At 40.6% G+C, this 27,556-nt stretch overlaps 2 protein-coding genes and 1 long non-coding RNA gene across 4 annotated transcripts in view; 1 reads left to right on the forward strand and 2 right to left on the reverse strand.

Annotated features, from left to right (window-relative positions):
• Positions 1–1,013: 1,013 nt before the first annotated feature.
• HEATR3 (HEAT repeat containing 3) lies at positions 1,014–19,455 on the reverse strand. Of its 2 annotated transcripts, XM_068693579.1 has the most exons (15): positions 19,297–19,455; positions 17,849–18,021; positions 16,984–17,071; positions 15,798–15,910; positions 13,917–14,026; positions 13,051–13,191; positions 11,964–12,247; positions 11,192–11,282; positions 8,102–8,259; positions 6,995–7,077; positions 6,595–6,731; positions 4,216–4,304; positions 3,223–3,366; positions 2,943–3,119; positions 1,014–2,019 (listed from the first exon to the last, which is right to left on the reverse strand). In XM_068693579.1, the coding sequence occupies exons 1-15, from the start codon at positions 19,399–19,401 to the stop codon at positions 1,900–1,902; spliced, it is 2,013 nt and encodes a 670-aa protein (XP_068549680.1). In that variant the 5' UTR covers positions 19,402–19,455; the 3' UTR covers positions 1,014–1,899. The 2 variants fall into 2 exon arrangements, with proteins under 2 accessions (XP_068549680.1, XP_068549681.1); XM_068693580.1 differs by lacking the exons at positions 17,849–18,021; positions 19,297–19,455 and adding an exon at positions 16,318–16,399 and having other exon boundaries at positions 16,984–17,077.
• Positions 19,456–19,554: 99 nt separating this feature from the next.
• CNEP1R1 (CTD nuclear envelope phosphatase 1 regulatory subunit 1) lies at positions 19,555–24,415 on the reverse strand. The gene is made up of 6 exons (XM_068693581.1): positions 24,279–24,415; positions 22,792–22,863; positions 21,691–21,764; positions 21,250–21,359; positions 21,078–21,132; positions 19,555–20,828 (listed from the first exon to the last, which is right to left on the reverse strand). The coding sequence occupies exons 1-6, from the start codon at positions 24,301–24,303 to the stop codon at positions 20,787–20,789; spliced, it is 378 nt and encodes a 125-aa protein (XP_068549682.1). The 5' UTR covers positions 24,304–24,415; the 3' UTR covers positions 19,555–20,786.
• A 155-nt stretch (positions 24,416–24,570) lies between these two features.
• Positions 24,571–27,556, forward strand: part of LOC137861964 (uncharacterized) — a 36,822-nt gene continuing 33,836 nt past the window's right edge. Inside the window, exon 1 of the long non-coding RNA XR_011099957.1 lies at positions 24,571–25,125. This is a non-coding gene — a long non-coding RNA (uncharacterized lncRNA). The remainder of the gene's footprint in view (positions 25,126–27,556) is intronic.

The following is a 27,556-nucleotide window of genomic DNA, read 5'->3' on the forward strand; positions in this document are numbered from 1 at the left end:
GAAACAGAGCAGGCTCTTGACTGAACGACCAGAGAGCAGTGTTCCAGAGAAGGACCTCAGGGTCCTGGTGGACAACAAGTTGAAGAGAAGTCAGCAGCGTACCCTCAGAGGGAACACACGCTATCAAATACTGGACTGCATTGGCAAGAGCATGGTCAAGAGAACCTACTACTTCCCTCTATTCAGCATTCATGAGATCACACCTGGAGTATTGTACTCAGTTTCTCCATGGAAGTCTTTTTAAATGCTTTGAACTAGTATTAATACCCCCCCACACTTTTTTTTTTTAAATCACACCAATCTTATACTAACCTCAGTGAACAGCAAGTATTATTAACATTGGGATTAAAATCCACACTGTGTAGTCTTATGCCCTAATCCACCTCACTGCTCTTTCCTCAGCTGTTACACTCCAGCCCTTGTCACTGGCTGCCCTTGCTGAATGACAGGTAACTTTTTCAACAGCTCCATCTCCTCAGGACTTCTCCCGGACTTTTGAGAGCCAGGCCCAACAACCCTGGAGCCTTTCCAATTGTTCACACTCTCTTGCACACTTGCTTAGCAGGCATCACATCACACATTTAATCAAACTTCTGAAAAGTACTAGCAGTAACAGGACTTTTCACGCTGTGGAGCTGCTTAAAACTCAGTTTTCACTCCCCCTTGCTTGCATTTGACAAAACACAGTATGTCAGATTTTTTTTTACATCAGCCATTTGCAAGTTTTCTGGCCAGTTCCAAAGCCTGCTTTCCAAACTAACAGACTGATATCTAACAAACTGAGTAAATTTGGTGTTTGCCGTTCCATGCTAACACCACGAGCAGAATCTTGCCAAAACCTAGATGTCTATTTTAACGGAGGGAGGAGGGGCGTCCTATTTCAAAAGCCAGTATAAAAAATGCATTTTCCTGAAAAGGTAAAAATAAAAGCCCTTGAAGTATACATGTATGAGTATCTTGTTCACAGATACAAAACCAAAACTTTGGATATATGGGAGTGCACATACAGTCTCTTCATGAATCAGTGACATTTTTGAAAACAGTTTCTGTATTTTACAGCTTAAAAGTTTCTATCACAAATATTTTAAAAAAAGATTTTCAGCAGTTATAAAATTACTTTAGATAATACCTCAGTATAACAAAATATTTTTATTATGTTTACTACTTCCCTGAATTCAAATTCATCCTGATGTAGAATTACAAGGAAGAAGGTACATTGGGAGAGTTGATTTTCTGAAACACTAATCAAATTAAAAACATGGAACTGTTTAAGAATAGCATCCTCTTAGACTAATTTCAAGAGTGAAAAGCTATCACACCAAATTTATCATAAATGAAGCAAACAGTTTCCTCTTTGATAAACCTTACACAGCAACAGATCCAAGTGCTGATAGTCATCTATACACTGTCGCACACTTCCCTTGCGAATCTTGCCATAAGTGCCTGTGCAATTCCAGAAACAGTTAAGAGCAAATGGCAAATAGGCACATCCTGCCACTGCTCAATTCCCTCAAAATAACTTCAGTGTCCTGTTCCCCCCACCTTGATCTAGGGCATATCTGACAATATTCTTTAAATTACTTTTTCATGCAATTGTACTTGTCCACCAGGATACATGAGAGTTTCAAAACAATGACAGTGGTGCTATTTACAGATCTCAGGACTGCAAAAGCACATTATTATCACTGCTAACATTTAATCTCAAAGTATGCTATGCATTTTTATGCTGTTGTGATTTACATATTGCATCAACCCAGGAGTATAAAATACTGAACGTTTAAAAATCTAATGTGAACATGAAAGCACAAACTGTTCTGCTCAATACATTTTAGAAGTTCAAAATGGTTATATTTTTGGAAAACATTTTGCAATAAGGAAACCTTAAAGTTCCTCGATGTTTCAAGTTGGGTTTTTGCCTAGCGTCTCCTGATATGCAATGAATCTTCTCAAATTCATCTTCACATTGTCAAGAACACAGAGCTGATCTGTACTACATTGTTCTTTGCCTTCTTTTCGCATCTGCAAAACCAAAAAAAATAATACGTATTTTACTAATGGAGAAGCTTTTCCACTAGATCACCAGAAGTTTCTAACAATTGCATAGAGGTTCTTTAGCAAGGCACACTATCTGTGCCTTTTGAGAACACCCACATATTTACGTGTGCACATTCACAGCTAGCAAATACTTCTGCAAGTAATTTACAATACATCTCTGCCTAGAACTAGACTACTACTGGCATCCTATTTTGCTCATAAATCTGATACATACATTTATTAACTGTAGCTTTTTAAATTAAAGACCTTACACATCTAACTAACCAAACATCTGTAGCACTGTCAAGTATTTATTTTATACGCACATAAAATGTGCTTAGTTCTAAGACTACAGAAGTCATTCCTCAGGCTTCATCTGAGTGAAAAATAATGCGCTGGAGATCATTTTCTATTTAAGTTGAAGTTCAAATTAAAAACACAGCTTAGAACTTTATCTGTGTAGCTCTTAAAAATGCAGGATAATTGAGCAGCAACAGAACAGAAATATCCACCTGCAACTACATCAAGTCAAAAACAAAAGACGTCAGTGTAACTTCAGATAGGACTTCTCTCTTTCCCACCAAATCAGCTGTTCTGCAGAGACATCTGAAGGATTAATTTTACAACAGTTTCAGGAAAGTAGTCATTTTGTCATCAGTAACGCCGATAGTGTATCACAGATGTTGCAATGCTCATGCTGTGCTGATACCTGAATGGTTCCATGAACTGCAAGGTAAGTACATTTCTTCTGCTTTAAAGTAGGATAGCAGGAATTCAATTATTTGTTTTAGTTTTTCCCCCATGATCTTACAAAGTCACACAGTCCAGATAATTATCCCTCTGCCAGCCCGCAAACCCTAACCCACATCATGCGTTGAGATATTGAGCTGGCTGCATCCGATGCCTACCCTCAATTTGAACACTGGCTGAAATTCTTTCAGTGCTGGGAGCAACTTCATCTGTACCGCTGCTTTTTCTGCTTCTTTACCATCTGCAAATACATCAAAAAGCGCATCCAAGGCTTCTCCTGCTACTACAAGAGAAGATTCCTTCATAGCAACCTCAAGAAGAAATTTTCCAATCATCTGAAATAAGAAAAAAAAAAAAGATTTTTCAAACAGTACTTGTGAAAATTTAAGGAAGTATCAAAAGAGTTTCAGACTTATAACACAAAATTTGCTTTTTCACCTTTAGTGTTTCAGCTGTATCTTGTAATTTTGCCAGGACACTGCCAGAAATTCCAAGGATGCTCACCACATTCACTCTAACACTGGCATTGCTGCTGTGAATACCAGCTTCGCATAAAGCCAGTAACTGCTCAGGAGTCATACACTGTTTAGCAATGGAGAGGAAAGGGAAAAAAATAATAATTAAAAAAAAAAAAAAATTACACTTCCAGGGAAAATTTCAAATATGACATTTCGGTAATCCGCTTCTACTGACCACACAGGCAGATTTGTAACAGAGAAATAGAAATTCCTACATTATAAAAAATACACAAATTCTGAAAGTGTAATCAACAATACAATAAAATTACACTTTCCTTTTCAACTTCTTAAGTTGTTTCTCCCAGAACATAACCAAGGCCATTACAAAGCTGAAGAAATGGTTCTGAGCCCAGTAAGATTTTCACAAATTTACCTACTAGCTCAATAGCTATTTCTAGCTCATTATAACTTACAGAAGCTCTTTTTCAGTTTAAAGACAGAAAGGACCTGCAGCCCACCTAGTATTACATTTTATAACAAATTATTTTGCTTCATTTCTATGCTTACCTCATGTTTGATGTTGGACATCTATGTCCAACAAAGATTCTAGAAGAACAATCAGCTTCAACTGGGTGACATCAGGAAATAAAGACTCAGTACGTGTAGGTGGTAATGTAGTAGATAAAATATTTGTCATTATATCCATCTCATCTCAAAGAGACTACCTGGGTTTTTTATTGCTATTTTGGTTTTGAAATATACTTCACTGAAATTTAAGTGTTATGAAGCATGTATATAGCAAAGTATTCCTGTAAGGTCCAGGAAAAATATAGTCTGAAAATACAGATTTTAAAATCATTCGGTGTTCACAGTTACAGATTAACTCATATAAGTGATTTTGTTTCAAAAACATTTCAGCACAATCTTACATTAATTTTAATCTACCGCAGCAATTGAGCTTGAAACCTCTTACCTGGGAGATGTTCTTTGATGCCATTGTTTGTAAGAGAGCCCTCAAAGCACTGGTTATGGCTTCCAGGAAGTCTGTGTCTTCAGGGAGTTCTGTCAAAGAATTGAACCCAAAGCCAAAAGTTAATCACAAAGATAAAGGATATATGAAGCAAAGAAATATGAATTCCTTAATTGTTCCTCCACATACTACCACAAACAGGAAGAGCTGGATTTTCAGAGACTCGTCTTTGTAGGTTGTAACCATTGTGAATTTTTAAATTCAGTATTAATTGCATCTGGAAGATAGATCATAGTTCTTTATGGTCTTTATTTTTAGGCACACCCCTGGTTAAGACATTTGCATGACCTAAGATACAGTATAAACCACCACACTCAGAATAGCAGCTTGAAAACTTGGTGTTACATGCGGGCCGTATTACATGAACAGAAAACCACAAAAGCTGATTGAGTACTTTAGCTGCCTTCTTCTAAGTAAGCTTTTTTAGACACCCAGAAGATTGGACTCTTTCCAACTCATGTAAAGAGCCTGTTTTCTAGTGGCTTAATAACCTTTTAGAAATGTACAATTCAAACACTGTTTTCCTGTTTAACTAAAAAATCATCAGCAGAAGCATCTTCAGTGCATGTTCTGCATTTCTTGAAGCTTTTATTTTCCTCTGTGTTCTTATTTTCTGGACTATTCCAGAACCAGAAACTCTCGTTAATTTAATATGCATCTCTGCCATCCCCATGTATGCAACTAGATTGTTATGCCTTTTTTCACCCTGTAAACCACAAAATTCCTTCTAATCACTAGTTGGTGTCTGATCAGCTCTAACTGGCAGTTTCCATTAGATAGCATTTAACTATTAAAAATGTTAATGAAAATGGACATGGGCCATTAAGCTAATTTATAAGTATCCTCTGTGTTCATCTGATCATTTCTCCAGTTTCATCTAAGAACTTTCCAACTACTGCAAAGTAAAATATCTTCATATTTATTTTCATTTCCTGCATTTTGTTTTTTTTGAGTACTGTGCTCTGATCACATCCTTTTAATGTGACATCTTGATTTAAAAAAGCATGTCTTAGAGGCAGTTGCATTCCAAGCAATAATGCAGTGTCATACTATACAAGTAAGGACTGCAAACACCATATTTGTGGCTACAAATGAAGACACTTGAAGGAAGAGAAGAAAACCAAGCCTCTCAAGCTTCTAAAAGACAAGAAATGACAAAGCCATACATATGCTATGCTTCAACAGATCCATTTGAGGAAAAGTATTTTCTGTCACTTTTGAGATTTGGCAGGCTTTTCCAGACTCTAAGAATATCTCTGATTTATTGATGAGCCATACCACTGACCCTAAAACAGAAACACATTAGTAAAATAGTTTGAATGAAGCAGCCTATCAGGGAACCAGATCACTGACTTGGAACCAAATGGTTTTTTTTTAAAGACTCAGTTCAGCTTCTCTACTGTTAGCAACAGAGATCACAGAGTAAATGGTCCAGCATGAATTACTGGAATGACAGTGATCCAACGTAAGAGATTACAGGAGGTAGTCGGAAATGCTAACTGCTGCATATCTGCATTAGACCAACAAAGCATCTCTAGGAAGTAGTATGTCTTGGAGGAATCAGGGTGGATGCATTATAGTGATCACCAGGACATACTTGATACTCTAAACCAATATCACTTTTAGAAAAATGAAATTATCCACTTTATTGTCTTCTCCATTCAAACTGAATCACCGTCATAACAGGAAGATAAGCAGCTTTCATATTTAGTCATAAAAACTTTGCTCACTTTCTTTTTGTAAATATAATTTCAATGAACTGTGCAAATCACATGTGTAATGTATGTCCTGGAGACAAGAAGGCTGCTATCTTCCCTACTGTAATAAGAACATGCGTTATGGAGATCTTTGCAATAGCCACTTCTACCATAATTTCATATGATTCCTAGAAAAAAAAAAATGATGTAAAGAAGTTTCAGATACCCTTTTTTTTTCATATGGCTGTTTAGGCTAGTTTCCACATTTAAAAGGAAAATGACTTTTTCATGACTTGGCTGATCAATGAAAAACTGCTATTACCAACAAATACGATCACGCAAGCAGTTCTGGTGTCACAGCAAAGCAGGATTCATTTGCTTTAGTGAATTTCTTCTCACACGTACAAACATAAGCCAGCCTTGCATTAGAAGCATACTTGCTCAAAATTCAATTTGGGTGAACACGTGTCAGGATACACTGTTCTGTTAGCACATTTCCAGCATTCAGAATCCTTATTTTGAAAGGGCAAGGGAATAAATTTAATAATAAAATGGCAATAAAACTTAATGTGCATAGCTACCTTATATCTATACAATAGGTTAAGCACATCTTGGAACATCTTACCTGTTTTAGAAAAGACCAGCTGTGAAAGGTGCTGTGCAAGTGACTGAAGTGCGGAAGCTCCTCCAAGACAATCCACATCTGACACTAATAAAATGCTATGAAGACACGTTAAAGCTCTACACTGCACTGTGTTCAGTCTGAAACAAACAAAAGAAAAATGCACTTAGCAGATCTTTGTAAATAAATGTTGAAATACAAAGAAGGATCTTGAATTATGCAAATAAAGCTGTGAACTGGTGTGCAGTTTACACGAAGATTTGTACCTCCTTATTGAAAATCACTTATCAGATGTGCCATTTTCCAGATCTTAAAAGCAACCCAAAGATGGACAATCCTTCTAAGAATTCTAAAACAACTGAATATACATTAAAAATAGCAAGAGAGACAATGAAATTCCTACTTTTTAATTAATGGTTTCCAAGACGGATTGTGCATACAGATGTCTAGAGCAACACTGTTCGGAAAAGCAGTTTTTTCAAGAATCTGGGGAGGGGAAAAAGAAAGGTTTAGCAATAAAGCTTATTTATTTATTTAAGTGTGGGGAAGGGGAAGACCGAAGTTTTAGCTTAATGTCAAACAGATACCTCAAATCCAAGTATTTCATACATGACTATCTTCCAAGCTTTGCAGGCAGCAAAGGTCTCACTTGCTAAAACTGCCAGAATCTTCCTCAAACACTCAAACAGAGCAATTACACGCTGGTTTATCACAGCATATCTTAAGTATCTAACTATACTGAACAAAATGTAATTTTCTAGGTCTCTGCTATATCTATTTATCTATTTAAATCTTTCTTCTCACAGATTCTGTTTCAGAACTTTCATATAGCTACAAATCTAAAAGATCTTGACATGAATCTTAGTCTGCTTGCTATAAAGTGCAAAAAACCCTGAATGTTTTTACCTCAAGTCTCGTGTCAGAATTCTATCACGATGTTGAACTACCTTAATAATTGATTCAAGTCAGGAATGTTATCTTTACAACCCCAGATAAGAATGACCAAAACAGTTCTGGAACAAGAAAACCTGCATTTTTGTTGGTGTCAAATACTGTACCCCACGTATAAAATGGAGTGAAAGAGGAACTTGTCATTTTTCAGTGCTGACTGCTGTTGTTCACATAGGTTACTTCTATTTGCCTTAGGTAACATGGAAATTTGGCACCCAAGCTCCTACTCAAAGTTCCCTTTCTTTTTTTTGCAAGTCATCTTTCCATGTGCAAATCAAGAAATAGCCACTGTATTTTGGAAAAGCCAAATTAATTAAAAGACCAAACTGCAAGACTTCAGAAACAAAAATGTTCCATTCCTACTTACGTTATTTACGTCAAGACAATTAATGTAATGATGCTACACCTCTAGGACAACAGAAAAAATAAGCTAAGCTGTCTTTAAAAAAAAAACGTTCCTCTTCTTCAGATGGACTGGGATAGTTTGCTTGCCTAACCTGGGATACAAAACAGGCACAAATCCAAGATTGTACCATGTGTTGGAAACAAAAGACGATACCTTCTTTGGAATAAGGTTGTTCAGAAATGCTGAGTGAACCTCATCAGAGAGGCATAGGGGTGACATCAGCAGCCCACTGCCCTCATTGTAAGAATTTTCCATAAACAGGTCACTTTCATCACTGCTGGAGAGTTCTTCCCATTCATCATCGGAGGGATCTGAAAACAGAAGAGAGACTTGCAAACGTGACAGTACTCATGCAATAGGTACCCCACTTCTGAATTATACTTGGCTCCAGCTCTTGGTTTAAGAGTCTTAAGTTCTAGTGCTCTAACAAACAGCATGTAACCCAAGAACCATTAAGCAACAGGTATAAATACAGAACCACTTTTGCTTAAATCGTTTTATTTAAAAAAATTACTCATTTTATATTCACTCAGGGAACAAGTATTCTTATCAAAGTGGTTCTCCATACACAGACACCTCATTCTCCGGTATTAACTATGCTTGACTTAGAGATATCAAATAACATAAAAAAGAAGCACTTCATAAGAAACATAAAACATTTACTAAGATTTTTAATTTGGATTGTACCAGTTTACTTTTTGGGATAGATTCAAGCATGAAAATACCTCAGTTTCACCTGTTTACAACTTGTAATCAGTTTAAGGTGCCTGTTTTTTCCTCACAGTCCTGAAGCCACAGACAGATACCCTGTAACTGGTGCTAACTGGACCGGATGAAAATGCTGCCGTCTCTACAGCAAAGCCAGTGAAAAGGAAATCACGACAACAAAACAAGGCAAAGCAATCCAAACTCTCTCTGTTAGCCATTTCAGGCAACATATTTTAAGTAACTTAAACTAAGTTTATAGTTACTAACCTAAACTGGGTTATAACATAAACTTATGATTTATTATCCTAGCAGATCTGGAAGGACAGCTATAGGAAGAGAATTATCAATGGGCACAGCTACAGCAAATCTGCCTATGGCTAAAAGCTGATTTGGCCTGATGGGCACAATCTAAGTCTATCATCTACATATAAACCGGTATTTCCATGTCCACAGGGTTTACACTGATTTATCTGAAGTTGTTTTAGATTTAGTTACATTTTAACTGGTGCAAAATTGGTGTTTACACAAGCCCTAAGTCTACAGGCTGGAACGATCCTCCTCATTGAGGGATGAAAGTTCTGTTTCTATGAAAAGGTCAGGATATTTAACTACTATGAAAAAAATATATATTCACTTCCATGTAATTTGTCTGACAACAAGTTCACGTGTGATTCAGTTAGTAACATAGCCATGCACTTTTTCTGTGGCAAAAGGTTAATTATTTCACTTAAATACAGTGAGAGGTCTTAAAGAATGCACGGCACCTGCACTGTGCAGTGCTTTAAGAACTTGTTTCAAGGTGATGACTACTGTTTGTGATACAAATTAACTTATGAAGCTGTGGCCACTTGATACTATAAGCACAAGAAGCTGCCCATGTTAACACCCAATTAAATCCACCCCCATAACACGTTGGTGTTACTAGTCTTACCACTAGAACAACAAACATAAAAACAAAGCCCACGTGCCCCTTTTAGTCAGCCTCTTGCTGCTTCTACAAAAAAAAAAAAAAAAAAAGTTTCCAAGTTTTCACCTGCAAAGAAAAAAAAACTAATTTGAAAATTAAATGACCACTATACTAGCTGACCATGCTTCAGCAAAGACAATGGCAGTGTTATCACAGCTCACAGTGAGCAGGGCAGAGCAGAAACTGGACTCCAGAACATCAGCCCACAACCAAGATCAGGTTTCCAATGGCAATCCTATCTTAACTAGGGCTGGCAACCTACGAACCACAAATTGGACGGTGATGCCAGAGTCTCCTGATTCCTTCCTGTGTCTCTGTTAAGGAGGGGAGCACTTTGTTTCTCCTTCCAAATGCCAGCCAGCACTCGGGAGAACATCTCTTCACCAGCCCAGTTATCTCCCTTAGTTCTGCAGCAAACCAAGTGTTTCTATGAACTCAGCCTAACGGCTAAAGCTATTTTAGTCATCAAATAACTTGAAAATTAAATGAACAGCTGCCTCTGGATTCCTCTTAATTTCTACCGACTATACTTCTGTCTGCCCATGAATGGGTAAAGTAGTGTAGTGAAATACAACACAATCAACCTTACATTACACTGAGTGAATGGCAGAATATGCAGCTTATCCACAAGAGATTTTCCAATTAAAGGGGAGAGCTTATGAATTACAGCTCATTAGATGAGAAATGCAGTTATGAAAGGAGCTTCATATACTAGGTGCAAAATTTCCTTGTGCTGCAAGAGAAAAAAAATCACCATTGGGAATATCTGGGTATTACTGTGGATTTTATTATTAGAACCTGCAAGATTTACTTACAAAGTTATCTCCACAATTACTTTTGCATCAGGCTCATGAATTGTATTAGTAATTAAAATGTTTGGTTTTGAGTTTTTAAACAGAACTTGAGAATCACTTGTTTTCCTGAAGATTTGGAGAAATGCCATCAAAACTTAAAGTTCATAGAAGAATATAGAATATCTTTTCCCTATTCTACCTACCCACAATAACAGCATTAAAAAAAAAAACACAAAAAAAAACTCTTAAAGGCAGAACTCTTAGCAGTCTACACCTGCATTGCTACCAGAGTTTCACGCAAAAGCCATCTCTTCTTCTTTTGCCACATTTGTAATATCAAAACTAAATCAAACCTAGTACATTTCTCTGCTTAAAAAAAAATGATGCCCCAGTCCTGTAATAGGATTCACACCCATACTGTATCAGATTAGCACTTAGACCAGACTAACTGAACAAAGAATTTGCTGCAAGACTTTTTAGGAAATGTATCTTCAGCAAAAGAACTACGAACAAAGCCTTCCTCTTTAAATCGTACGACATTTGTAGTAACAAGCAAAAAAACATGTAAGCAATAGATGTTATTTAAATTAGAAAAATACTTAAATTAGTAACAGAATTAATTCTTGTGATTCTCAATCAGATGAGGAAATCAGGGAGACAAATGTATGTGCATTCACCCTTAAAGGCTACGACCACCAAATAGCAAACTATACATGACCTATCTCGGAAACAAAAGCAACACTAACACTTGCAATGAAAGAGATTCCTACAAACCTTCACTGCAGCACATATTAACAATGATTTCCAAAGCAGTCTGCTGAGCCATCAGTAAGGCTGTCACTTCTTTCAGTTCCCATTTATCAGACTAAAAAAAAAAAGTGCAAAATTTAATTTTGGAAAACAACATTTCAGTGCAATTTCAAGTACCTAGACTGTCAGTGAAAAATACTACCCAGCCATTTCCTCTTCTCACACCCCCACCAAAGCTTTTTAAAATGAGCTAAGAGGCATTATCTATCATCTTTCTGTCAGATGTTTCAGATGACCAGCTGTACTAGGGAACAAATTTTACTTTTAAAAATGCCATCTGCACTAAAATCATAACAGAAAAGATTACTAACATGTTACATAAAGCCCTAACAAAAATATTTATTTCTGTTTTCTTTTCACATACGGAACAGCAAATGCATTTGGTAAACTCTCAGCAATCTCGTGATTGAATTGTTACAACCATTAAACATCTCACTCATCTTATGCAGAGATCAGGAATTTTCTGCGCTAGCTACAGGTAAAACTATTAGGTTAGCATGTACTTCCCGCTAGATGGAACAAATGTGCTTTCGTTATGCGTTGCTCAACTTGACCACATTTGAACAATTTGTGCTGAAATTCTCCGTGCTCACCTCTGAAGTCCTAACTAAAACAGACAAGCCACTTGGGAGTTCAGATTATTAACAGCAGTAGCCAGTTACTCTGGCAAACGCTAGTCAACAACAGCCAGATGCTCAAATGCATTAAGCTTTCAGAGCCAGCCAGCCACACTTACTGGAAGTAGGTCTGAAATGTCGTGTTCTCTTCTGACTTTTCCTTTTGGTATTTCTTCCATGTCATCATCTTCACTTACAGCACAGTTGTCTATAACATCACTCATGTTTTCCTCAGTTTCTGCCTCTGCAGCAAGCTTTAACCTGTTTTTTTCAGCTTCATTCATACGAATAATTGTTTCACCAGCATCTATTGCTAATGATTCTGAAAAAATCTTCAGGATTGCATTAACCATGCTTCCCAGGCTGCCTGGTGGAATTGTGTCCTTGATATTCCAGATGGTGCCTAAGCACAAAATAGTTGAAACGTAAAAATGCATTAAAGTGCTCAATTCCCAGCTCTTTAAGAGCCACGTACTTAGTGAGGACACAGCTTACACAAGTTACAATACTCAGTGCTTATATTTCAGTATGAAACTTCAAGTCCTTTCTCCACAGATTTGCATTTTTTCCTGTTTATATCTGTAATAATGTCCAGATCATAAGCTCAAGTAAACTCTAGCACATAAGAATACACGCAGTATTTTTAAGGAGTAACCTTGATGACACTTTTGACTTGTGACAAAAAAAAAATCCAGGAGATTACCATATTTTAAGGACTCTCAAAATTAATCTAATTTATTCCATTTCCATATTAAAAATCCCCGTAGTTAAGCATTTGAGGTAGAAAGGATGATGCAAGACATAAAACACGAGGTAAACAGCTTATACCTGTTAAGATCAAAACAATTCCTGTACTATTTATTATTGACTCATTTTACCAGTGAAAACCAAACGAACCTTTAAAATGGGTTATCATGCTGAAGAGGTACCAAATTCACAATCAAGCAATTGAGACAGTTCTTAAACTATCTACAGATATTTGGAACTATCTTTCCCTCCAAAACACCACAGAACACAAGCCCAAGAGGCAGAAATAACCTTATGAACTGTCTATACAGGTTTTGCTTATAGCTAGGTGATAGCACAGTACCTCAACTGGATATCAAGATGACAGCAGATTAAAAGGCTAAATCTCACATCTTTCCCACCCTCCATTACTTCCTGTGCTGTCCAACACAAAAGAATGAATGCCCTCAAACATCATACCTGCTATCAGTGTTCTCAGAAGTACGTGCTTCATTGTGGTCTCTGGACACAACATCACAGTCTCCAATACTTGCTGTGCAGAGGCATTGAATGAAGAAAGAAGATCTGGATTATCTTCCGTCACTGCCTGTAAGCAGTTAGCTGGAGCGAACAAAAAAAAAAGATAATTCACAAACCCAACAGTAGCTTTCAGTCTCCTAAAAGAATGCTCTGTACTCCTAAAAGCTGGAGTAATTAAATACAAACAGGAAAAAACCTGTGCTGCAGCATCCTATTGTAATGGTATGACACTGTCCTCCACAAATTGTTTTAGATTAACAGCCATCCTCCAGCAAATCTGTACGTAATACAGGAGAGAACAGTACCACCACAGACACAGGACTAGCTGGATCAGTTTCAGCCACATAAAATTCAATTTCTCTGCCATATACTGATTAGGAAAAACACCAAAAAACATTCCAAGCACATACACAACCAAGACCCTTATGTAAGACCATAACAGCAATACTACTAATAAAGATATGGTCACAGTGGTAGGAGTCATTTGGTTTTGCTTTTCGGATGGCCTACGTACTTTGCTCTAACAAAAAAAAAAAAAAAAGACATCCTCATCCTCCCTCAACTATTTTCTTTCCACAATTTTTTTTCTCCCATGTAACAATCAGTGCTCCATTCCCCTTCAGATTGAAAACAAAGAGAAAAGATGTCAACTTCTAAGTGATGTACTGTTCAGAAAGGAATTCAGTCCTATATTCAGTGTACAGTTTAAGTAACAGGTGCATTATGCAATCGATTTGACATCAGTACTACATTCAGATTGTAAAGAAAAAATATCTTTAGACCTTTATCTTCTGTTTACCACTTACCAACTGAAATAGCCAGGTCCACATTTGTGGAAAATTTCTTCATGTAATGTAACACAGCCTCCAAACACCCTTCTTTATTGAATATGGACACTGCTGTACTGTTGCATTCACTAATGCATAAAAAAAGGTCAATAAAATACTTTTCCCAGGAAAAAAAAAAAGTTATTGTAACAACATCTTAAGTAACATGTACTCAGTATTTCTCACATTTATATTTTTAAAACCTACCTAAGAATTGCACTTTAGCCAAAGAGCTGCCCCTCATTACTGAGGTTATGGTCAACTGTACATAAAATGGAAAGCGGCTGGAATACCTCTGAGGAAAGCTGCCTTCTGTCAGCTGCTTCCTCATACACCTTATTCAGGAGTTTATTAGCCTAAGTGCATTCTCTTGTGAACAGAGCCAGCCTGCGTGTAAAAGGCAGCTTACAGCTGCGGGCTACGAGCCAGCCCAGGGCTTTCTGCACCCGTGGATGACTTCATTCGCAAACACACCAGTAACAGAAGGGGCTGCTGCCTCTCATATCAAAAGAGTCGTTTAATCTAGAAAATGACCACTGCTTGACATTCAGAAATGCATCTTAAGTGAGTATTAAATGCAACATTCACTTCAGTTAACAACTGTGGGATTTGTATTTCTTCAAGCTTCCACAGCCATTTCTGTTTTTAACCAAAACATGAATGCAAGACAAATTCTAGCTAGAACAGCATTGGACCTGACTAGCTACAGTGTTCTTCAAAAATTTACTTTTGAAAATATTGTATCTCATTAGCAACACCAGCTCCAATTTTATAAGTACCAAACTTAGCACTGATGCCAATAGTTCAGGGTCATAGCCACAGAATTCAAAACACAGAAGTGATTTACAGCACGCTTAATGATTACAGTTCCTGTTCCAAAGCACTTATGTCTACAAAGGCAATTAAAGAAAATGAACACACACAAAAATTTAGTTGACTCAGAGTTACAAGGGGTCACATTATCCATAAGGTGCTGCGCAAGCAGTTTCTGTACTGTTCTACATGTCAACCTCCCCCCTCCCAAAAAAAAAAAAATAAAAAATTAAAAATAAGGCCTCAAGCCAGCAGCCACACAGAGGCAACTCCACTGAAATACTGTACAGTACAAACCACAATTCTGTATGGAACAAAGAGAAAAATGATGTGCAATTGTTACAAAGTGAGGAGAAACAATACAAAATTCAAGAACTTCTGTAAGGGGTTTTTATCACTTCAATATTTATAGCCATTTCTGTGTGAACAGCGTTGCCGTATCTTTTACCCAGCGTTTCCAATGTAAATTACTAATTGAGCTATTCATATTCTCTTCTCACAAAATCATGCAGACTTTTTTTAATCTGTGCCTCAGTCACTGTAGGGTAGTTGTTCGAGTACTTACTATAACTTTTGATGAGGTCTGCAGAGGAAATAAAATAAATTTAAAAAAATCCTCTAAAAGCCATCTCCTGTATCGTAGTATAGATCTACAGGAGCTGCATGCAAGACAAGAAAACTCAAACTGTCCAAGTGTCTTCAAACGTGCTATGACAGAGCACATTCAGAAAACAGTATCTGAATTTAGAAGGATCAATAGAAAGAAAACTTTGTCACTCTCCCGAAACTAATTAGCAGCTTTGTATATTTCTAAAATCTTTCACTTACAAATTTATTTTCTATCATAGGTTACTTTTGCATTTCAGTTGTGGACTTGCCAGTTATTAGCAAGACATGTAGGAGCTACACAGGCAGAAATCAGAATCTGCAACTGAACACATCTTCTCATGCAAGGACAGACGTTTCTTTTCTGCCTCGATTACCACACTCTTTCAGGAGCAATTTCATTTAGCTCTCATGAGAGGCAAGTGTTAACATCGAACTTACCATACATTCCACAGCAAGTTAATAGCCTCGTTGGCTATGTCTTCAATGTAATTTTTGTTCATCTCTCTGCATTTCTTTGGAGAGAGCTGGTTAGCATCTAGTCCAGTGCTACACTACAACCAAATAAGAGAACCGGGGTTGGGAAGCAAGCCAAGAAGAAAAGCAAAAACTTAAAATGTTTGAAGCAGAGGGAATTGAAAGATCTCTCATGAAGTGTTTAATATCAGAAAACCTGACTAGTTTTCTATTCTCTATGAAAACTGAGTCACAATGGAATTGAATCATTGATTTTTTTTCTCCTGTAGAAACAGACTCCTGCAGTACTTGCTTCGCATTCAGACTTCAGAAACTTTTCATAAACAAATGCTTAGCAATTTTAGAAGCTGAAATGTCATTTCTTGCTAATACAGTGGGTATGCAATTTTCAGCAGTTTTAATCACAAAGGCTAATTTGCTATCTATATTGCTGTGCTTTACAACAATACTATTACCCTTATTTTAAAATGGGGAAGAAACATACAGAAAATGATGGTATTTCTCAAGACTGCTCAAAGACAGCAGGTGACAGAACTCAATGCAATTTCCAAACTGCACTGCAAAACCTGGACCAAACAGAGAACAGGTATTCAGTACAGATTATTCTACAAAAGCAGCAACTATTCAACTGTAAATTTAAGCTTTCATTGAGACAAAATGATTTACCAAAAACCCTCACTAGAATAATGATACAACATAAATTTTGTATCTAAATCTTGACCGACAGAACTGATTTGCCCTGAACAACCAAAATCTCCAGCCTATTTATGCAAAAATCATCCTATGCAGCACACCTCTCCATGGACCCAAGTTAGCAGGTCAGGAGGCAGAAGCAAGCGGTTTGAAATCTCTGGATTGATTTTTGTCGTGTTTTTAAAAGAGTCATACGTATCAAGAGTTGTAGTAGTGTACGTTTACTAGCAAATCCTAATGATGAAAAGGCAATGTATTCTATAAATTCACTTGGATGATATCCAAACATATAGCAATTAACAATCCTAAAGAGGAGATACATCTCCTGAAATATTCTTGTAAAGATCTTGCAAGTATCTTATCTTGAAAACAGATACAAAAAAAATCGAACTATATTGGAAAAGAAGATAATTAAATGGCTAGATCAGTTTTAAAATCAGAATAAATATAAACATACCTCTTTCAGAAGTGCAACAAGAGGAGTCATGACGTCTTTTGTCACCATGTCATCACAGACTTCAAACCCTCCACAAGCACTCAGATTTCTGGGAAAAAAAAAATACATACTTTGGATCAGAGTCAGTAGTTTCCAGGAGTATTTCAAAAACCTGTATTCAATGCTTTTTCTGTAAAGGCAACGGTATATTTTGCATTAAAAAGGATCTGCTTAATCAGTATCTTTAGTCTTCTACCCCTTCCTAACGTAAAGAACTGAAGTTTGGTGTTAGAAAAAAAAAGATTTATCTACTTGTCTAGCATAGCTAGGAGGCTTACCTAGTCTAAGACACACCTTCTGACAGCTAATTACATGGTATAAGATAAAATTTGAACATTATCAATTATTACCATTATGTTTCTGTACAAGTAGAGCAAGTTGCAGGTCTGAATACAGAATGACAACTCAAAACGATGCTAGTATTTAAAAGGCTACCAAAAAGCGACATGTGTGCACTCTCCAGCTAATCCACTACTCCTGGGGTTATCAGGACACAAAATGCCATACCAGCAGCATTCAGGTTTTCCAGATTTCTTCACGCAACAGGTTTTCTTTCCTGAAGTAAGGTTGGAAAGCAATGCATCCCGCTGGCAGCAGCTAACTTAAACCCTATTCCTGACACTGAAGCCTGAGGGTGCCCCATCAGGGCAAGAGAGTCCTCTCTCTCTCCAGGACTTCAACGGACTCAGGAATACTTACACAAAACGGAGTTGAAGCAAGAGAGGGAGGGAATTTAAGGTCATAGCTTTTAACAGGGGAAACTCAGTCTCTTATTTATCACACCAAAAACACCTCGTTTTAACTCTGAATGTGAGCAACTGCTTACCGGAGAGCGCCCGCAGCTGTCTCACGAACAGCTAAACTGTGATCCAGCAGCATGGGTCCTAAACACCGGACAACATCTCTCTGCAAAAAGGCTGGGATTACGTGTTTCTGCTGCAGCAGCTTGGAAATACTGGCACAGGCGTACTCTCTCACTTCAGCACTCGGATGTTGTAGCTAGGGGGACACAAACAGATCAAGGACAAGGGCAGAAGTAGCTGGAAGTTTTTTATCAAGTGGAACAGCTCATCTGCCTCTCAGTTTGTATACCACAGCACAGCAGCTCCTGCTTTACCGGTCCTGAAGAGAATCAAGAGCTTTCAGCTTCCACAGAACTTTATAAATCTTCACGTGGGTTATGAGGTTATCTATAATGACTAGATAAATTGTGTTATGGGCGTTTAACAAGAGAGTAGTAGTTCAGACACAGATTTGACGCTAGCTGGCACTGGTGAGACCTTGTATCTACTTTTGTTTACCATGCTTAAAAAAACATGCACAGAACTAGGGGAAAAATAGCATCAAGTATAATGGACATAAGAAATAACACCAAAAGAACTGAAGAATGAAAAAATATGCAAATACATAATAGCCCTTAGGTTAAAGGCATCTGGATAAAGAATACATGGAGCAACCATTCTCCATGTCCACGAGACAACAGCAGCTCCTAGCACAGCAGAGGTTTAGATGAGCTGTCAGAATTGAACACCATGAAAACAATAAACAAGCACAACTGACTACCTGGAAGGCCATGGGGATTTCTGACAACAAAACAGAGGAAATAAGCACCTGCTGAAGAGCAGAGTGGAAAAGAGTGATGTGTCGTACCCCACAGACCTCCCAGCTCATCCTCACCCATGCATTTGTGTATTTCTGTACTTTTTTTGTTTTAAACCAGCACCAAAATTATTCCAGAAAAACAAGCAGTGATTTGTTCGATCTTTTCATTCAGGCAAAGTGACCAAAAGGGATTTATTTACGCAAGGGAAAGCAGCTTTTTAGTATCAACCTAACGCACGCACAAGGAGGCTTAAGCTCCAGTTTTCACGTGTAACGCCCAAACCAAAGGAACGAGGCGAACGAGTGCTTGCAGCCAGCCATTTTCAGCACCTTGCCATTGACTTCCCAGGGCCGGCAGATGCCCGCCGCTCTTCCCACCCGCACAAAACCCTCGGACGAGGCAGGCGGCGGCAGGACCGGCTTCAGAGCCCCCCCTCCCGGCCCGGCCCGCGCCTCCAGCAGCGGAGCGAGGCCCGGGGGGAGGCAGCGCCTGCAGTGGCGGGGCCAGGCGGCCGGGCACTGCCCCGCGGGAGCAGGGCAGGAGCAGGGGCCAGGCACGGGGGGACCCCGCTCCCCTCCGCGGTGCCCCCGCCCCGCCCCGCACCCCCGGCCGCAGCCCCGGGGGCCTCCCCCCGCCGCCACCGCCGCCGCCGGGTCCGGCTCCGCGCTCACCTTCTCCAGCAGCTCGGCCGCCGGCTCCTCCTCGGGGTCTCCCTGCTCGGGGCCGCTGGGGGCCGGGGGGGCCCTGCGGAACCGCCGCGCCCGGCTCTTCCCCATGGCTCCGCGCCCGCCCGGCGCCGGCGCAGCCCCACGTGTGCGGCACGGCGCAGCCGCGGCTCGGCTCGGCACAGCCCGGCCCCGCCCGGCCCCGCCGCCCAGCGCCCCCCCAGCGCCCCCCCCAGGGCCCCGGAGCAGGAAGGAGGGCACAGCTGTTTGTACAAAGGGTTTATTTCATCCACCTTTACCTACAAAATATACAGCAGGTACAAAGCACGGACGGGCAGAGGGACGACAGAAGGGGCACGGATGATTTTTCATGTCACCGTTGACTTGGACAGGCTGCCTGTAAAAGTCCGGCCAGCTTGTAGTTACTGAAGGTGCGACGGCTGTGCACTTGCAGTCAATTGAAAGAGTTCAAAACAATGAAAAAGGCACCTGAAACAGCTTCTAGAACTCTTCACGGCCTAAGCTATTCAAAAAGTGACACTTCTCGCAGGTAACATCCACACCTTGCTTTTAACACTCGGAATAACACCTCGTTATTTTATTGTGGCACGGTTTACGTTTTCTTCACCCAACCTGAAGCGACACATTTGGAATACTAGTTTCGTATTCGGACTATCACAGCATAAAACCCACCCAGAATGGTCTTGTGAATTAAGACACGGTACAGTTTTACAATCACTTGGATGGTGCAAGCATATTTAAGACAATTCTTAAAATGTTAAAATCTTAAAATAGCAGTGTTGTGACCAGGTCAATCAACAAGCTGCATGTGACCACAACGAAAGTGGCTGGTGCACTCTATATACACACACGACTTGACAAATGTGATCCTCAACATATTTGTAAAGTTCTTAAACAGTAAGAGCAGTTCTCTCCAGCACAGACGGACAGACTTTCTGCAAGCCTTTTAACCAGTCCCAAAAAGTGACCAGGAGATAAGGACAGCTGTAATGAGTAAGTGTGCTAATAAAACATCAGGAATGGTAAGTGTTCCTTTCAATACTGTTCATGAGAACAACAAAAAATCCATGTAGCATGTATTTTTTTTCCCTGAACATTGGCATTAGTCTGCTATTTACAACAGCTAACGAAGACATAACACAAATGAGGTTTGATTTTCAAGTTCAACTTTATAACCAATTTACATACTTCTCCTGCATGTTCTGTTTTAGCTGAAGTAAAAAAGTGACATTAATACTGAAAAAGAGGTAATCAGAAGTAGCAAAAGCACTGATATGATAACAAAGAATTTGGATAAATATTCAAGAAAGTAATATTGCACACCTTCACTGTCAACTGTGTAAGACTCTCACTCCTAGGCAGTGACAACCAGTCCTGTTTGGGTGGTTTTGTTTTTTTTTTACTGTCATACTACCTTAGAAAAAAGGTCATTTTTGGTTTCCATGGCAGTGGAAAAAACTGAAGGAAGACAGCCCTTATTGAACGTGAGGCCTAGGTTTCAAAATTAATTTTCCAGTCTGCAAGACAGAAAAAAAAAAAAAGTTTAGATCCTGAAAGCTGAGCCTAATAACTGCACTTCAATTTTACAGGCTATGTTTAAAAAGACACATGAAATACTAAGTGTTCTGTATTCTTTACACACACCCACACGATTGGATACGGCATACATAAGTGCTGTGCAGAAAAAAAACACCTTGCATGCCTTTTTGAATTACTGGCATCTTAAAAAAAAAAAAGGGTTTAGGCAGCGAACCACCAACACTTACATCATCACAGGACATGTTATATTCTGCCAGAACGGTTCGACATCGGGCTGCTATACTGCGTGCAGTGTGTCAAGGAAAGCAGCTAACACTTGCACATGGTAAATATTAGCATATGCTAATGCCCCCACTAATAACTAAAGCACTTAACTTGACAAACATGATCAAAGGATACATTGACGGTGCCACAACTCTTTTATGTATTCCAGCAAAGAACAAGCCTATTAGGGTAATACAGCTAATTGTGAAAAATGGGTGATTCCAAAGCGATGTGAAAAAGGACACCTAGGAAAGAAATCAGATTAGTCCTAGCATATATTTTCTTAAACCACACAGAAAGCTGCTATCTTGTTCAATCAATTCAAAAAACACTGCTCTTAGGCATTTCTACACATTTGTGAGCAATTCTTTAGATACAGACTCACGTAGTAGTATTTTGGCAGGCTCTGTCCTAGGACATATTCCACAACCAGCCCAGCCAGCTCAAAAGCTGAAAATGATCTCCCAGTGTCATGGGAGAAGCACCTTTAGCCTTTTGCCTTTCAAGGCACTACAGCACTTAGCTGCAGCACCAAGCTACGAAGCAGATTAGCTTCAGGACTAACACAATCTTTACCTTTTGTGTCTCTGGGTCTATTAACCAGTTCCAAGCACCAGTTGCTGTGCAGACCGATACCACTATCAGAATCGCTGATAAAAGAAAGAATGAGAGCCATGAGCAGTCCACGTCACCCCTATCGAAAAGCATTTATTTTTCAACAGTGGCTCTTAAGCATATTTTTTGTGTGTAAAAGTACTTTCATGCAGTCTTCCTACATTTTAAATTAATTATATGTACTAAAAAGTTTCTGTATTCTATACAGAATATATTTCTGTATTTTGTATTATGGAATAATATTTCTGTATTTCTGTATGGAAACTTCAGCAGAACCTTAGAACCAAAAAGCAGTTATGTTTCTACCACGGACTACTGACCCCAAAATTGGAAGTATATCAAGGGAACATTGCTTCCCTCATCCCCCTACTTCAAACTTTTCTGTTAGAACAGATGTGGACATATTCTGCCCTTAGTTCTTTCTGCTTCAAGCATCACTGTTTTAACTTCTTCACCTTCTTTTTTATAGGGACTATCTAATGCAATCATGTTTGGTTCCGACAGCCAAAGTGACTAACTAGGCAGTACAAGCCTGCAAAAAAAAGCAAAAACAAAACAAAAAAACAAAAAAAGCAACAAAACACAACCCAACAACAATCCAAAATAAAACAGGGAAAAAAAAACACAACACAACATATTCATGTCCCAACTCCTTCCAGAATAATTCAGCCTTGAGCACATTCTGTCTTGCCCTCTGGCTAGAATATTAGTTTTAAAAACATATCTGCCAGGACAACTGGCACTGTGAATATTGGATATAAACTCACTCCTTTAATTCATACAACATTTTTTTGATTTGTCAAATTTGTGTTCATGCAACAGTGGCAATTGTCATCGGAGCCCACTACATGGTTTCTGAAGAACAATAACCAGGCAAACATTGAATTTTAACTGCAGGTTTACACATTACTGCCTTGTAGCAGAGTGTATGCATGCCACAGAACCCATAAAGGAACTGTAAGCACAGATTTTTGTTTGGGCAAGCACAAATCAGAGACACACTGGCAAGTCTAAAATGCTTATAAAATAGAATCTTATTCATCCCTTGAATATCAAACTTACTTCTCCAACGTCCTGTAGCTGGTTGCAAACATGCAATATATTCAGTAAGTCTTCTTTCAAAAGCTTTGAGATCTGAGGAGGATACACAGCAAGCATAATTAGATCTTCATCTATTTAGTCAAATTGTGATGTAAGAGATCAAAGGAATTGACTTTTTCCCTGTGCACACCACTTTCTTAGACAAACAATGCATTGATCATTCAGATGAAATAAAAGTAAAGTCAGAGTAGCTTCACGCAACTCTAGCAAAAATGCATAATGATGAAGGCATACTAAATGCAAGAAGCATTCCTGCTTATTGGAAATAAAATCAATGTAGTTAAGAAACCAGACTATTTTAGACAGCTTTTAAGAATACCTGGAGTTGGATTGAGAATACTTTAAACAGCTCCTCCACACAAATAAGTAACATATTTTAGAGTATTAAGTATATCAGGAAGCCAGTAAGTTCTATTATCTATATATCAGTGAAAAAAGAAAAAGAGGTTGGCAATTTGCGACTTGTTCAAGGGGTTATTTGTAGCAGTGTGGCTTTGAGGACTTTATTTTGTAGGCACCTTTAATGCCATATGACAGAGAGATACAAATATACATATAATCCCCACAGCAAACGCTAGCTCACTGATCTTACTTCAGTTCTTTTTTTCTTTAAATAGATGTTTCTCCTTATCACCGTCGTTTCTCCCCGAGGTCTTTAAATCGTTGTTAGAAGATGAGCAGCACTTCAAGTTTATCCTTCTGATTTGTTTAAAAATCCTAGCCTACCACCCAACATTTGCCTACAAAGAGTGGTTTCACCTGCAGTCTGTTTTAGATTCAAGCTTCTGTAAAACGAGGTCAATATTTGACAACATTCCAGTCAAAAACAGAATTCTCCCTGGAGTTCAATTGTTAACAGCACGAACACGGAGGCTCTCAGCGGAAATGTTTCAGTTAAGGCCACTCTGAAAATCCTCTCCTCCAACTTAAAACTACCGCTAAGTTACTTAAAGCGCCACCACAAAGCGATTAGAGACCCAGATGAGAAGAAGCACACCTGCCGCGACCATTCCCGAGGCATTTTTTCAGGTTTTACGTTCCCTCCCAGGGTTGGAGGTGAGCTCAGGGAGTCAGGCTGCAGCGCCCTGCCCCGAGCCGCCTGCTCCCAGCTGCTGCCAGCAGCCCGGCACTCACGGCCCGGCCTCCGCCTCCCTCCTGGGGAAGCCGAGCCCAGCCCAGCAGTGACAGCCCGTTACCAGCTCCCCGCAACGCGGACAGCGCCCGAGCAGCAGCGGGGCCGCAGCACCCGGGGGCACGGGGCCGGCTCCGGGCGCCTCGGCCGTGGTGACGCGGCCCTGGCACCGCCCGCACCGCCCTCCTGCCAGGGAGCCCCCGGCCCGGCCCAGCGCCCCCTGCCCGCGGCCCCGAGAGCCCGGCCCCGGCCGGGGGGGAGCCGGGGCGGATCCGGGCCCCCCGCGTTGCTGTGGCGGCGCCCCCCAGGCACTCACCCTCGGCCTGCTCCAGGGAGTTCATGGCTGCGGCCGGGCAGCGGGCGGGCCCCTCACGGCGCCGCCACCGCCACCGGCCGCCCGGCCCGGCCCCACCCCCCAACAATGCCGCGCCCTACTGGGCAGCCCCCCGCCCGCTCGCCACGCCCCCTTCAGTAAGCGCGGCTCCCATTCGCCCAGCGGGCGCCAAGGGGCGGGGCTGGGGGCGGGGCTGGGTCAGTCGGAGGAGGCTGCGGCGGGGCGAGGAGCTCCGCGCGGCAGCGGCGCCTCAGAGCGCCCGGCCCCGGGATGCGGCCCCTCAGCGGCGCCTGCGGCCCGGCCCCGGGCCCTGTGGCGCTGCGTGGGGCCGCTGCCACAGCGGGCGGGTGCCCCGGAGCAGCGCCTGGCGGCGCCCCGTGCACAGTTCCCAGCCCTGAGCCCCGGGTCCCTGCCGCCTCCCGCTGCCCCGGCTGGGCGCTGGGGTACCCAGGCCGCCAGCTCCCCCCGGTGACAGCGCCCCGCGTTACAGAGCGCTGTGCCCGCTGCCCCCGGCTTTTAGGTGTCGGGCGCTGAGGCCCGGCTCGGCTCGCTGCCCATGGCTGTTAACCAGCTGGCGCTGGGGGCTGGACGTGCGCGCACCCCAGGCTCCCCTCCACGAGCACACGGAGCAGGCAGAGTTGGACCTGGCCCCAGGGAGCTCCCCCTGTGCTGTGCACGGTTTGTGTTCATGGAGCAGAGCCCGCTCACCATCACCCGACAGCCCCCACCTCAGCACAGGCAGGTGTTTCACTGGCATCTCAGCGCAGTGCTTGTTTCGCTTAGGGAGGTGACCATCAAATGCCATCAGATTTGACCAAAGCAAGCTATAGTAAGCTCATCGTTTTCTTTATTTATTAACAAATCAGTTCTGTGTGTGTTAAGCTTTGCTCGGAAGCTTCACACTACAGAATCCACCCTAGGAGCAGTTCCCCGGCAGCGCAATTCCCACTTGCAGGCCGTGTAGCTGGGGTTTGGCAGGAAGGGGGACGTGTGGGGAGCCAGGCACGCACCCACCCCATCAGGGAGGCTGCTGGGCTCACCTGGGGGCACGGGGCTCCGCGGCAGTGGGACTGGGCTGGCCGGGGAGCTGGCATCAGCAGCCACCGAGGTGCCACAGTGTAGGGGCTCTGGTGGTGCTTTGGGGGCAGGAGGCGTTGGTGCAAGTCCTGCCGAGGCCAGGATTTAGTGTCCGGGCTGTTTTTTTTTTTTCAGCTGATTTACACAGCTACAGGATTATGCTCCCTGTAGAAGATACCAAATCATTGGTCTTGCGTCTCTTCTTCCTGAATGCTGATGGCAATGGGTATTGAATGCAGGAGGGAAAAAAAAAGTGTGATGCTTGTGCATGCAAATGCTTCTCCATGGTGCATTCTGTAGTGATAACTGACACTGTGCTACTCCCATCTGTTCTGCTCATAACAGCATTTGTAGGAATAGTCAGGGAGGTAGGACCGGCTGTAGGGCTGTTCTGAACTTACTGGGGGAATCTGAAATAAAGGACAAAAAAAAAGGACTGTGGTTGTTTTACAGGGCTAGGCAGTGAAACACCACACAATACAGTAATAATTGCAATGCAGAATTATTACTATTTATTACTAAAGAATGACTGCTGTTGAATTAATAGTCTTGGATCTTTCCACAGATTCCAAAGAAAAGTCAAAGCAGCAGTTTGTTCTGAGTGTAACGGCTCAAGGCTGCAGTCAGTTGGGGTGTAATTACTGACTGCTTGCTGTGGGCAGCTGCAGCACTGCATTTTACAGGGGGCAGAAGAGATCTTGTGTTTGTTGAAGAATATTTATGCATTTTGTGAAGTGGTTGTTTCAAGTAAGGTGTGTAACAAGTCCTTGAAGCACTGAAAGCAGTGCCCAAATCCTGGCACTATGCAAGTTATGATTTGTCTTTGTCCATGTAGATCTTTGTCTTCTAAGACCTTCACTGAAATATGGAACAGTTTCAGGAAGGAAGGCTGAGAGCTCTCCTCCTCCAACGTGCGTTGTGGCTAGAGGACATGAGGCACTATAATCTTGCAGACACTTACATTCATCAGACACCAAAAAGTTTGATGCTACTCTGGATAATGGTGTGCTTGGAGAAATCCTTCACAATTTCTAGCATCCTGAAAGTATCAGAAAGTTCTAATTTGCACCAGGCTATTTATACTTCCGAAAGCTTGTTCATGTACAGATCTGCTGTTCTCTTTCATTTTGCTCCAGCTATTTACTTCGGAAGAGATACAGATATTTTACATCTGATTTTGTTAAGCTTTCATGATTTGTGACGCAAATGCTGAACCTATACTGGGGGAAACAGTTCCAAGAGCAATGAGATCCATGCCCCCTTGAGATAACTGAAGTCAATTGCAATTCCTTTATTTTTAATATTAAAACTTCTTGGGTGGTTCAAAATGCTTACATCACCCTGATTTTTCCAAGTAGCTTACTCTCTTCTGTACAATTCCACTGACTGGAGTCTAGCTAAGGTAAATGAGACCAAACAGTAGTTGTTGTTATACTACGAATAAGGCTCGAATAAACCATTTCTTAGGGTTGTGCATCTGTTAATAAGTCTTGATGTTTTTCTTGCTGACACCTGCAAAGCCTTAATATTAACTCCTTGAGCAAAGGGTTTAGTATACATTTGGATTGCTTCATAATGCAGAGGCACTTGGAAGAAATGTGCTTTGTCAGTCTGGAATAATATTTTAAGTATCTCTTTTTGAGGTGCAAGGGATGCATCTTTTTGAGTTTAGCATCTTTGGTATCTATTTCTGGTTCTCACAGCTGTACTTCGAGCATAATGTGAGAGCATCTGTTAGCAGCATCTGCTATCAGAGATAATTAGGATGGGTCACTTGTTTCTTACTTTGCGTGCATTTCCAGCCTTCTCCTGCACATTTTCCTCTACACAGTCCCTTTTCCTGCTCATTTTTCTCTTAACAGTCCCTCCCTTTTGAGGCAACATGTGATTTCAGAGATACTATGTTAACACTTGAGGATGTTAAAATTCAGTCTTTTTGAATTTATTCATCCTGTATTTTCATAAATCAGTTTATCGTAGTAACTACCTCCCAAACTTGGTGATTATTACCCTAATTTACATTTAGCGATAGGAGGATAGTGCTTTATATTCCTTCTGTAATTAGATTTTTGGAATCTTAAAATCTTATCATGAATCTGTCTTTTTTTCTTTTTTTCCCTTCCTTCCATGTCATTTTCCATGAGAAGTGTTATTTTTTCCACAGAACTACTTTTTTTTATAAG

Source organism: Anas acuta, chromosome 10, assembly GCF_963932015.1.
Source record: "Anas acuta chromosome 10, bAnaAcu1.1, whole genome shotgun sequence".
NCBI lineage: Eukaryota > Metazoa > Chordata > Aves > Anseriformes > Anatidae > Anas > Anas acuta.